The sequence below is a fragment of the Gorilla gorilla genome, chromosome 4, assembly GCF_029281585.2.
Source record: "Gorilla gorilla gorilla isolate KB3781 chromosome 4, NHGRI_mGorGor1-v2.1_pri, whole genome shotgun sequence".
NCBI classification, from domain to species: domain Eukaryota; kingdom Metazoa; phylum Chordata; class Mammalia; order Primates; family Hominidae; genus Gorilla; species Gorilla gorilla.
The window spans coordinates 132,208,040-132,221,746 of NC_073228.2; the positions used below are offsets into that span (position 1 = coordinate 132,208,040).

Below are 13,707 nucleotides of genomic sequence, written 5' to 3' on the forward strand. Positions count from 1 at the left end.
CAGTAGTATGCCAACATTATTTAGATAAGAAAAAGAACATTGGAATTAATCTTAAAATGGTGATCATTCCTTGAGAAAATTATAGTATTCGAATAAATAACTGGCTTTTTCACTAATTCAAGTGTTTTAAAGCAAATTAAAGACACTATGGGAATGGGGAAAGTTTCTTTCATGTCATTACAATCTTATAAAAATACTCCTATCTTAATTACACAAACAGACATTACTCACAGACCTTAAAGATAATTTAATTCTATCAAGCAGAATAAGAGGGGAGGAAAAATCAATGTTTAGTGAGGGTGTCATTTGCCATGTGCTGTGCTGGTGGCCTGACATGCATTTTTTCACTGAATTCACCAATCTCCTGAGGTTTAGAAGAAGAAGAACCTGTGGCTAAGAGCAGCCAAGTAAGCTGACACAGCCACACTGAGCTAATAATGCATGTTGACTGAGCCAGGATCTGATTGCAGATGTGTCTGACATGAAAGTCATGCTCTTTCCTTGACACCACAGTGCAGAGAAATGCCAGGAAAGATGCAAACTCTAAGGCTACAAGTTATGAAGCTTTAAAACTGAATAAACATGTTTCCTTAAACAGGCATTTGCAAATGATGAGGCTGCATTTTTGATGTCAACAATTTGAAAAAAATTTAGTCTATCCGTTAATTATGGGTTTAAAGTGTGTACTGAAAATCAATTGAGAAACACTTATTTTATAAACTGAAGAGTATTCAACTTTACGTCCAGCAAGATTATCTAGTCTTATACATGCATATAATGAGAGGATGCTTTATCCTCAAAGAGTATGAATGAATAGAAGCCAAACAGAAGCTATTATTTACTGAAATGTTGTTATGTGTTCTTCTAAGTCCTTTATTTGTATTATTCCATTTAATCCTTTCAATGCCAGGTGATAAACTACTGAGACTTTGATAAACACATTAAATAGCAGTGATTGGATAGGTCATATATCCTATCTTAAAAAGCTGAACAGTTTTCCCATGCCATTCATTTAGGAATAAAAAAGAAGAAAAGAAAATTGTATTATTACTATTGCATTTTAAATCAGGACAGACAAGTTAAGTAATTCACTTACGGTTACAGGCAAAAAATGGCATAGGCAAGATTTGAATCCAGGTAGTCTGATCCAGACAAAGCCTGTGTTTTTTTAACCACCGTATTACAAATGAGTAAGATAAAATGGCGAGTCATTAACAGTACATGATTGTTACAAATGCTATTATTTGAAAACTTCCAACAATATATTTGGAAAGTCATTCAGGTTTTTGTGTTTAATGTAAGAGAAAGATACATAGTCACCTGCAAGTCAAGTATAAAAAAAGAGGTAGTTACTTTTGTCTCCTTTAATTATAATTTTCTTCAAATAAGGAAGCATATAGAGTGTTCTATGACCATCCCGTCAGAGCACATCTCAGGACTGTCACCCACCTGAGCAGGTAAAGCCATCTCCAGTGAAACCTTCGGAGCAGGCACAGCGGTATGAGCCCGGGGTATTTACACACTGAGCATTGATGCTACACTGGTGGGTTCCATTAGAACATTCATCCAGATCTGCAGAACACAGCAATAAAGTTCAGAAATGAAAAAGGAACATTTAAGCACCTGGAAAGATTATCGTTTGTCTTAATTTACATATAAACTGGATAAATGGCAGGCATTTTAGTTTGCAGGATCACAGTTCTAATTCGCTAAGCTCTCAGACCCAATGTCCAATGTCCAGGCTATAAATGTGGGCCAAAATTATGAACTCAAGCAATTTGTGAGATATCTAGTCAACGTGAATTTTTTAACAGCTTAAAGCAAATTAGTGTTAGATCTCATTCTGACTTCTACTGAGGGTGAATTTTATTAGTGGTTTCCTTATCAGTAAAAGAATCAATTCTGAAGGTGATACTGAATTTCAGAGCAGGAAAATTAACAAAGAGTTTTCAAGTTTATTTAATAGACGAGGAAACAGAGATATGATTCTTGACCTCATGGAATCCCTTAGTTGAGTAGAAAAGACAGATGTTAAACACAGAAAAAAACTAAATCTTGCTATATGTGCCACGAAGAAAGTTACAAGGTGTCATGAGAGAATAAAAAGGGCATCTGATTTGGGCTGCAGGAACAAAGATGGCCCCCTTGAGGAAGTAGTTTTTAGTTAAGGTCAGACCTGAGGATGAGAAACAATTAACTTGCTGAACAGAGGTGGGGAAGGATATTCCTTGCAGAGGGACGAGTGCATGGTAAGACACCAAGGAGGAAAAGAGCTCAGTGTGACTGAAAAAATGAAAGGAGGTTAGAGTGGCAAAGCAGAATGCACCAGACAGAAGGTGATGGACAATGAAGCTAGAGAGACAGTGGAAACCCGCAGCCAAGGGAGGGAAGCTGAATTTTATCCTGAATTTAATGGGTTATAGTGAAGACTATGAAGAGATCGAATCCATGGTTTAAAAGCTTCCTCCTGCTGCTATGTGGAGAATGGATTGCAGGAGGGCCAGAGAGGGAACAAGCCAACATACCAGAGGGGGTTCTTTTAGCATTCAGCAGACACCAAGAGCGAGGGCATGTGAGAAAGACAGAAACTCTCTCTGGTTGGGACTAGAGTAGGGGAAAGTAGATGTAAAGGAGAGGATGAATTTGGGTGACATCCTGGAGCACAGGAGGCTGGACACAGCTGAATGTCTTGTATCAGAGGCAGGCTGTTTTGCAATAGTTGGCCAAAATGACAGATGGACAAGAAGCACAAAAATGGAAGGCCAAAAAGAGAAAGAGTAGGCACACGGGGCTACGAAAATGGGAATGAGGGTATGGTTGAAAAGTTATGATAGTAACCCTGGAAAGATGGCTGGACTAGAGGCTGGCACTTCACTAAGCCATTGCAGGATGTTATTTAGCAGTTATTTGGAAGCTCTGATACTTCAAGTTCTATAGTCAGTACATAAACTTTTGATAAGTATGAAATATTTGAATGGATAAAAAAGTATATATTCAAATTAACTTATAGTTTTGGTAAGAGATCTTAAAGCTATTCTTTAATCCTTACTGAGGACCTATATGTTTTTTGTAAGTTATCAGGGGGAAGTGAGTTTAGCTTGCTTTCTTTTCTGTTTTAAATTGACCGAGAAATTCTTACTAGTTGGAAAAATGCTTTATTGTAAGGCATATGAAACACTAAGCATATTACACAAAACTGTGAATGACACTCAGGGTATATTCTAGTCCCTTCCCTCTCAGATATAAAAGACTTCTTAGACTCTGGCTCAAGAACCATAAAACTTGGAGAATTTGCCTATTTTTTTTCTTCAAATAAGACCTCTTGGAATGCAAGAAAGCATTTACAATTTCCTGTAACAAGAATTCTATTTTCTAATAAGATGGTGGTATTGATGACTTACTAAAAAATTAGGTTGTCTGAAAAAATCTTTTCATTGCTCTCCATTTATTCCACTGGATTTTAAATCTCACTGATCACTTCTTTGAAAAGATTGGAAGAACATACTAGTCATTTTTCATCATACAGCTGTGTTTGGATCACCAGCTGCATATCAATTTTTACTGAACAAAAACACATTAAAAAACAGGTGCCAAGTCATACTGTTGAAATTTTGATAATTTATATTAAGGGTAAAGGACACTCTTAGGCAGGAATTATCTTGCAACTAAGATAACCTTTTTATAAAGGAATTAATAAAAGTGAAGAGCATGATTCTACAACCATGCAAAAAAGAGCCTTTAAAAATTTGTGCCTTAGCAAAGGATATTTTCATTTGCAAACTCACCAATACACTTGATGCCGTTTCCAATCCAGCCTTCTCTGCAGCTACACTTGAAGCTTCCTGGGATATTCAGACATGAGGCATGCATGTCGCAGTTATGAGCACCAATTTCACACTCATCCACATCTGATAAACCATAATTCATAAGAAGAAAATCAAAATACAAACTAATTAATTCTACTTCCAAGTATATTTTTGTATAGGTAACATTTTAAAGTAAAGATACAACCGTATGGAGAAAAGAGTAGCCTAACTAACTTTTATTTTTAATTTTTGTAGGCTCCAAGAGGACTTGGAAAATTCATGATCCTAATAAAACAAGTTCTTCCCTAGAAACAACTGTCAGCCACTTTCCAGGAGAAGAGAGAGAGACACAGCAGTGTTGTTCCCTGGCAGGTACGTGTATTATCCTGGGGCCTTCTTCCCTGCCCAGATTCAGACACAACTCCATAAAGAGGACATTCGATTACAGATCAAGAGAAATATTATTTCCAATAATAGACGGTGCTATTCCTTCCTATTGATATTTATTACATATTTTTCATGAAGATAAGAATCTAACTTTTTAAAAAAAGTAATAGTTTATTCTCTTTAAAATTACATGATCATTTGTCATTTAAAAAATCAATATAAATATTTTACAGAATTTTTAAAAAACTATTCATTTAGGTGTATATTTTTATTTCTTCTATTTATTTGAGATTATAGAAAAATATTCACTGGGAATGTTATCTGGAAAGTAGCCAGATGCTTTCGCCAGTGTGTGTGTGTGTGTATTTGTGTGTCTGTATACACACACACATATCCCTATATATGTATGTATAACCTATGTAGATTTGGTTCTCCAAAGCTTTCTTGACTATAAATAGTAATGTGTTCTATCTAGTTCAACGATTACATATTATAGATGCTGAAATCACACACACACACACACACACACACACACACACTACTGGCTTCACATCAACCCTGTCAGTGGTGAACATGCAGAGAACACCTTCTTTTATAATCTGCCCCTTACTGGAGGGGTCAGCTTAAGGGCTGGGTTGCACTCTAAGTCTTCCACCACCTGCCTTGAAAAAATATCACACATAAGTCTTAAATTGAGCACTGAGGAATACGTGATCCAAAACCTTGACCCCGGCACATCCTAGCCCCACCTGCATGCAAAAGGCTAAAACTAGTTAGTAGTAGTAGTAGAGAAAGGGAACAAAAGACAAAGTGGGCAAAGTGAGCAAAGAAGGAAAGTGAAGAGAGGAAAAAGAGAAAGGCAATTTGGGCACAGAGAAGAGAAGACAAAAGCAAACAGGAGAGCAAACAAGAAAGGAAAAGATGGGAGAAAGGAAGAAAGGGAAAGAGTCTCAATGAAACTTGATTAATTTTTACTAGTTTAAAAGAAGTGCAGAGGTAAATGGCAACCGGGATCCCCGGGTCTTTTGGTGCTCTTTGTACACGAATGTCTTCCAAGCGGGCAGCAGTCATACTCAGAAAGTGACTGATGCTGCATGAACGACCATTAGTGGTCAGGGCCATGGGAACCAGACTGCACGCCTACTCACTCACTCTGTCGCAGCCCGCAGCCAGCCCCGCGGTGGGTGGCTCAGACAGCGTGCTACCACAGAGACCAGCCAAATCCATCACACATCCTATGGGTCACACACTCATCACACACACAGTCATAGTCTGGTGGCAGGTAACCGGTCTAAGAGATGCCAGAGAACAAATAATGTTGAAAGTTGGCCTTTGACATCTGAGAAGCTGAAATATAGAGAACACAAGCTTGAAACCTACCTGTACATCCTGTGGTCCCCTTCTTCACTGAGTAACCCAGCTGACAGTGACAAATGAAGGATCCCTTTGTGTTCTCACATTCCCCAAACATGCAGATATTTGAGTTTAGGTCACATTCATTGACATCTAGAAAATTTATTTTCAATATCTTAGTATGTGTTCATCACAGTAATTTAAAAGCTATCTTCTACACTGAATAGCATAATACTGAAATACACAGGCAAGATCTAAAATATAATCCATCTGCAAATCATCGTGTTGTAGATAAATATACTACCCACCTTTAGAGATTTTTAAAAGTAATTCTTCCTGAGATTTTATAGTTCTAGTAAAATGATTTGAATTTTTAAAATAACGACTGAAAAAGCCTTCCTTTTATCACACTTGTGTGTGCATGTGGGTGTGTGTGCATGTGTGTGTATAAATGTTTATCCTTTCTTATGATACCCACCAATGCATGTTTTCATGTCCATGGAAGCCATGAAGCCATCATAGCAGAGGCAGCGATACTCTCCAGGAATGTTGGTACACTGGCCACCATCACAGATATCAGGATTGTTTTCACATTCATCAATGTCTGATGATACAAAATTAGCATCAAATGAAAATAAAAATGTCGTTCATCAATCTCAAATGTTTTTGTTTTCTATCTGGTTCCACTTGGTAATATCTGGAGCCATATTTTCAAGAAAAAATTAGTTAGATGTACAAAGCCTGTGTGTTTTCCTTTCTATACCTGCACACGATCTCCCATCTGGCATCAGGGCATAACCCTCACTGCAGCTGCATTCGTAGCTTCCCTCTGAATTTGTGCACTGGGTGTCACAGCCTCCGTTCATTATCATACATTCATCAATATCTGTGAAAACAGCATTGCAACCACATTGTTATGTCTGCTTCCTTAAAAGGAGTTTTCTTCTTTTTAAACAGATAATGCTAATGTAGCTTTGAATTTTTCTCCCCACTATGTGTGTTGATTGAACATTATCTTTCTTAGTTCTTTCACCTTCATTTTAGGCAGCATTCCATGTTTAAGTGCAGTACCCTAAGATTAACTCAGAAATAGAAGAACTATGGGGATTAGAGCATTTTCTACATTAAGATGAGTGAGTCTGCTGCAAGATCACACAATAACTGAGATCTGCCCCCAGTCTTACATTCATTTTTGGGACAAAGGATTTGCATAGCCTTCATTATAATTCAGCGCCAAAAGTTTTCCTAGGCTGATTTGAGACATATGAGTTTCAGGCCTGCTCGGTCTCCCCTTACCTGTACAGCCCTGGCGGTCTGGCGTTGCCTGATATCCAGGATTGCAAGAGCACTGATAGGTTCCAATCATGTTCACACATTTTCCATTTCTGCAGAGATTGTCACTCAGGGAGCATTCATTAATATCTATAAAAGATACACAGAAGTAATGCTTTACACAATGTCCACTCACTAAAGCCATCAGAAAGGTGCTTCACCAGAGCAGTGGTCTCCAAAGGGGTTTGTGTACTTCGCGAGGAAGTGAAATTTCTCCTGGGGGATTGAAGGAAAATGCTGGATTCTCTATTTCCATCTACAACAATACTGTTGAGTAAAGCTTTCTACAGTGATGCAACTGCTCCCAAATCTATGCGGTCTAATACACAGCTGCATGTGCTACTGAGTACTGGAAATATGGACAGTATAACTAAGGAATATTTAATGTTATTTAATTTTAACTGAATTTACATAGCCACATATGGCTAGTGACTATCATGTTAGACCACACAGATTTCACATATGCCAGAACTGAAGCTAAATACTACTTAATATATGAACTTACATTGGCACGCTCACCTGGTCTATATTAGATGGTGAAGTGTTGCCTACATGATTTGAAGTATCCTGATGGAAGACTGATGGTTCCACAAGACAGAGGCATGACAATAGGGCCCTCATGTATTTAATTGTTTACACTGTGTTATATTTTGTGTGTCGGGATAGTAATATACAAATCACACTGCCTGTTTAAAAATAAACTAACCCCTATAATATGGGCAGGTGCCTTAAAAATAAACTAGTACCAATAATGTAATCACAAGATAACAGAAGAAAATGGCAGAGTGATACGCTTCCTTATGTAAACTACTTGTCAGGTATAAGATAAGGTAAAAAACAGTACAATATAATCAGATATAACAAGAAATTTATTCCAAATTCTCAAAATAACCAAGAAGATTATACGGCATGGGTTTATGCTTATGATCACTAAGTGTATATTATACAGAAATATATATTTTATATTCTGCATTGTTCCTTTGGGGGATACATTTTTAAGCTGTAAGATCCATGAAAACTAAGTAACAAAGTAAACTTAGATCTGTGACTCATTATACCTCAATATGTTCAACCATGAATAAATATTCTGTAATTATTAGTGTGAAAAAGCCTTTTGTACCACTATTAAAATGAAATAAGAACATAAAAACCTTTTCATTTATCATTTTAAAATATCTATTTATCTATGACAAAATTCACCTCATATACTAGCAAAGCAATACATAAGGCTTATAAATAAATATATGTGTATTAGAAAGGTGTGCTCAAATTATGTTTTGAAATTTGGTGTGCAATCTGTTCTATTTTAGGCTGTCTTATTTGCTTACGGTTTTAAGAAAGAGTTCCTATGAAGAACATGCTTTCCGGCTAAAACAAAGTTTTAAAGCCAGTATACTAGGAACACAGTAAGTCCAGAGATCTTCATGTATTGTGAAAAGCAATAGGTTGCAACGCCCAAAGACCAGTCATTAGTCTTCTCATATCCTTTCTGGCATCCCTACAGAGCTCAGGGCAAATGAGGAAACCCAGTGTTTCCATGAGAAGTGGGTTAAGGGAGTGCCATGTTCACACATGTGCAAGCCGATCATGAGCAGGCACAGGGGCGTAGAGCGGAGTCTGCCGAGTGGATGGGAAGACGCTGGGCAAAGGTGCACAACGCACCGGTAGCTTTCCCATTTTTTCCTAATGGAGGATGAGACCACAGGGACTTCCACAGGGCTCCTCACACAGGGACCAATCACGTGGCTTGTAATAAAAAAAGAGGCCAACCAGAAGAATGCCAGCTTATTCGAGTGTGTCACCCAAGCATCCACTAAAGACACAGCCTGCATCCAGATGTAGGGAATCTCAATTTCCACCTTTTAATAAGCTAGATTTCATGTGCTCCTCAAACAACAGGTTTGTGAGAACTGATCCCTGGTCTTTACCAGTTGTGCTGGGCAGGTTTATGTGCTGAGGAGATAAACTCACCCACACAGTCCTCACGGGATGGTGACAGCTCGTGTCCCAGTGGGCAGTCACACTGAAAGCTGCCCTCAGTGTTCACACAGGTGCCACCCCTACAAAGGAGAGGGTTACGTTCACATTCGTCAATGTCTGAAAGGTAAAAACGTGAGATCCATTAAAGAACTCTGAGAGAAAAATATTCACACATACAGCGTGGGAGAAAGAATATTATCTGATGTGAGAGTGAGTTAGTGTAAGAGAGATGCTTCATAGGAGATGGGATAACGCTTTCCTCACTTTTCCTACGGCCAACAGAAAAACTAAAATTTCTACTCTTAAAGGTAGTAAGCTTTCAAGAAATTTAAATGCATGAAATCAGCAGGCTCACAAGGGGTAGAAATAAATAATATTTGCTTTAAATCACCACGGACTCACGATATATTGTTGTCAGTTATCCTGGTGTCTATAACGCTAATCAGGGTGAAGGAAAATCTTAGACTTATAACCTACTATATCCTATGAGGTAGGTCTTATATTGTACTGAAAATTAAACAGTGGGCTAAAAGGTTGGGAATACCAAAAGAGTTTGTAATAGTACACAAATAAGAGCAATAACATGGGATTGGCATGACTGAACACAAATCTTGGGGCCACCACACGATGCCATGCATTTTAAATTAGTCCCACCTAAGTAAACAGTCTGTGTGATTTTAGATTCTATGAATAAACATGATCCAATCTGAGTATCTCATTGCCATGAAGGCACCAAGAGGTTGGGGCTCCCCGAGAGCTAACCAGGAGCGCATTTCCTGTCTGACATTTAAATCTCTTCTCTCTCTCACCACAGATCCTGGCCACACATGCTGTTCACAGCCCAGAGATAAGCAAAGGTCATGCGCGCCAATGAGTCTGTGCTAGTATGGTTTCAAGCTGGCGAGGAAGAGCTCACGGTGCTTACCCATGCAGTTCTTCATCATCATGAAGCCACTTTCATAGCCTTCGAAGCACTCGCACTCAAAGCTGCCCGGTGTATTGACGCAGATTCCACTGCCACAGAGGTCAGGAGAAATCCTGCACTCGTCGATGTCTAATTCACAGGGTTTAAAAGAAATTTAAAAATTGAATGAGATAGACTTGGTCTTCCAAGTGAAGGTGCTGCATGCTTGAGAAGTTGGGGAAATTGCTGGCTAACAGTACGAGGGTATGTTTTCAGTAGACCCAGATAGAAGGGCCTGGGGCCTGAGGCACATTCCTTTCCCCAACTGCCAAAACTGCCATGCCAACAGGCAAGTGGTGCCTTTTCACCTTTAAAAATTCTGAATTGTGTATCTGTTTTTGTGGCTTAGAAATCGTAACAGAAATCTCAGCATTTGGGGAAGCCCAGGCAGGACTGCTTGAGACCAGGAGTTTGCGACCAGCCTGGGCAATGTAGGGAGACCCCATCTCTACAAAAAAAAAAAATTATTGGGGAGGCTGAGGTGGGAGGATTGCTTGAGCCCAAGAGGTCAAGACTGCACGGAGTTATGATGTATGATGGCGCCACTGCACTCCAGCCTGGGTGACAGAGGGACAACCTGTCTCAAAAAAGAAAAGAAAAAGAAAAAGAAAGAAATGTTAACAGAAGGATGAACCCTGGAACTGTGGTATGGGCTGAATGAGGCAGGTGGTAAATGAGGCAGCCAGGCCCCCATGGAATGAAACCTCATGTGTGACTGGAAGACAGTGCTGGTCTACTACACTAGCCCATGCCACCCCAGGTCGCAGCGTGTGAAGGCAGAGCCCGTCTCTGTGCAGGAGGGACTGGCAAACCCCAGAGAGACAGGCAGCCACGACGGACCAACCCTGAGCCAGAGAGCACACATAGGGCAGGGCCATGGTGTGTGCCCCAATTTGTGTTTTTGTGTCATATTCAGATGTAAAGAGCTTATTGATTTAGTAAGCCCTTTGGTGACATGAGCTGTCACCAACACCTGAGGACTGTGTGGGTGAGTTTGTTTCCTCTTTTTATATATTACAGTAAATAATCTTCAGCATCTATATTCTCAAACACAGGGTTCTCTGAGAAATCTATGCTTATAACTAAGATTTTTAATAGAGAAGTTATGTCTATATAAAATATGTTTAAGAAAACATGGCCTATTTACAAATGTTTTAGTTCAAAAATCAAAAGTTTCTAATCTAAAAATCTGTCAGTGGGGAAAAATGCCCCACCACGATCTCTTTATTTTGATGAATTTAATTTTGAAGTTTTAAAATCACAGGATTTAGTGCATAATTTGTGCATGTTCTCTTGAGAGGGGGGTCTCAGTCTCTGCTTTCTGCCAGCTTTTACTTAGTTTTTCTGTATTTATTTCTCCAATTACAGGAGTCTTTATTTATTTCCCTCATTACTGGCCATGCGAAAAAAATGTAAATACTTTCCTTTAAACAAACATATTAACAGAATTTATTGATTCAATTAAGTAGCTAACAATATGTATATTAATTTTCTTTCTATCTATCAGTATCTAGGACTGGTGTTAAGAGCCATATGAGGAATGTGTTCTAGGGTGGAGCAGGGACAATCTTTGGCTAATGTGATGTGGTGGGAGTTTCATAGTATAAACAGTGTGGATTCTAGAACTAGATACCTGGCTACAAATCCCAGTCTGTCATCTACTGAGAACAGGGCCTTGGGAAAATCATTTAGTCTCTATGTGCCTCAATTTCCTTATTTGTCATAGAATCTACCTCATAGAGTTAAATGAATATTTGTTAAGTGCTGAGAACAGCGCCTGTCTCATAGAAAGTGCTCTCTCTCTCTCTCTCCCTCTCTCTCTATATATATGCAAACTTCTCTGCTAAGAATTGGTAATTTGGAGGGTGTGGCTTTTGAATTGGTTCTTGAAGGTTGTACAGAAATGTTAGATTTAAAGATACAGAATAGAGAGGCAAGAGATGAAGTTCACCGGTGAAGAGAAAGGAAGCATTTCAGGGAGCAGTGAGCCACAGATTGGCTGGACTGGAGAGGCTGACAATGAGTGTGGGTACAGGACAGACCTGTAGGATTACTAAAAGCCCCCAGCATGGGAGGAGACCGGCCCTTCCTGCTGTGAAGATGAGAGCCAACAATTTTCCACGGAACTTCACATTATATCCAGAGCAATGCAGCCCTGTCAATGTGTTAGAGACATTAAGCAACTTTGGCTAATTTCACAACAAAGGAAGAGGTGGGGTCAGAACTGGAAGAACCCCGAGCTTCTTTATCCAGCACCAGGATTGCCTATACCAGTGGAAGTTATTCAGTGGGAAGTTACACAATCCAGCCCTGCTTGGATGGTTAACCTGGGTTGTGGCAGTGAAGGATTTGACCGTGGGAACTTAACAGGTTGGGAGATCCTGGAGGAGTCTGTGATATAGTAGATACTGTGACATGTCACCCAGGTCCCTCTTCAGGAAAGAAGGACTTACTCCCCCTCCCCGTCAGCTATGGGTAATGTCGCTGGCAGAAAGCCCTCAGATGCCCACTATTCTAAGAGGACCTCTTCCCCCATTCCCTGGGCAGCTGTATCCCAAGATTGGTCTTGCAGGTACCTAACTGCATGGCTTCCATGCCCTACTCAAGGCAACTCTGATGGGCCATCCCAGTTCCAGAACTCCCAGTGGCATGGGCTGAGGACTTCAGTGGGACTGCATCACAGCCCCATTTCTTTCTCTGCCCACTTCTGCTTTCCTCCCTTCCCTTCCTCATTGTTCATCCCAGGAGCAAGCCCCAGTAAACTTCCTGAATGCTCATCTCTGCCTTGGAGTCTGTTTCCAGAGGAGTTTAACCTGCCTCTGTCTGAAGAAATATCACAGGTAATTGAAATAGCCAGTTTAATGAAAGAATTCGCATAACTTTTTCACTTTGGGAGAGAGAGACGTCAAAATTCAATTGGAGGCTTCAATCCTGTTCAAAATTATACTCCTAATGCATACAGGGAAGTCCCTAGTAGGATAAAGTACAGGGTAGGGGGAAGAGCAAAGAAAGATCAAAACAAAGACAAACTTTCCAGATGGGAAGTTATAAATGTGGGAGTGAAACTCAGGAAGAACAGAGAGAGTTAGAGACAGGGTCTGGGAGTCAGCTCAGCAGAGGCCATCTCTGAAGTCATGATGGTAGATGAAACTCTGAGAGGCAAGACGCTGAGTAGAGGACTCTGGCAACACCCAAGAAATGGGAAAGGCAAGAAGAATCTGTAGAGGTTAGAGAAGAAACATCATCTGCATAGAAGGATGATCAAGACCGGAAAATACCACAGAAACTAAGAGAAAAGAAAATCTCAAGGAGAGATTTGGCAAGCAGAGGTCCAGGAGAGATGTTTTAACACCACAAAGATGTTTTGCAAGAGTAGATGAGTATACGGGTATGTGCCTGAGTGACAGAGGGCAAAAGTCAAAATTACAGGACAAATGGCTGGTTGAAAGAGAGGGGTGAGACTTACCAGCAGGAAAACGGGATGGTAGCTTGAGAGAAAAGAAGGGCTGAGGAGATATTTTGAACCTGTGTATAAGTTGAGGAACAGGAAGCAGGGAAGAGGAGATGCTAGAGAGAGGAGAGAGGAGCGAACCTGCTGAGACAACCCAGAGCAGGAGCTGGGAAGGAGGGAAAAGAGGAGTTAACCCCAAATCCAGGTAGAGCATCACACCTCATTCTCTGTCACCGGAGGAGAGGGAGTGGGGGATAAAGGAGACTTTTTTTCTTTTTGAGATGGAGTTTTGCTCTCATTGCCCAGGCTGGAGTGCAATGGCACGATCTCGGCTCACCACAACCTCTGCCTCCTGGGTTTAAGCGATCCTCCTGCCTCAGCCTCCTGAGTAGCTGGGATTATAGGCATGTACCACCATGCCTGGCTAATTTTGT

The 13,707-nt window shown here is 40.0% G+C and overlaps 1 protein-coding gene across 1 annotated transcript in view; it reads right to left on the bottom strand.

The window, feature by feature from the left end:
* Positions 1-13,707, bottom strand: part of FBN2 (fibrillin 2) — a 277,129-nt gene that overhangs the window by 68,133 nt on the left and 195,289 nt on the right. Inside the window, exons 26-33 of the mRNA XM_031011267.3 lie at positions 9,784-9,912; positions 8,850-8,975; positions 6,843-6,968; positions 6,310-6,432; positions 6,025-6,150; positions 5,574-5,699; positions 3,786-3,908; positions 1,450-1,572 (exon numbers count right to left, since the gene is read on the bottom strand). Of these exons, the coding sequence (XP_030867127.2) occupies positions 1,450-1,572; positions 3,786-3,908; positions 5,574-5,699; positions 6,025-6,150; positions 6,310-6,432; positions 6,843-6,968; positions 8,850-8,975; positions 9,784-9,912 (1,002 nt within the window). The remainder of the gene's footprint in view (positions 1-1,449; positions 1,573-3,785; positions 3,909-5,573; positions 5,700-6,024; positions 6,151-6,309; positions 6,433-6,842; positions 6,969-8,849; positions 8,976-9,783; positions 9,913-13,707) is intronic.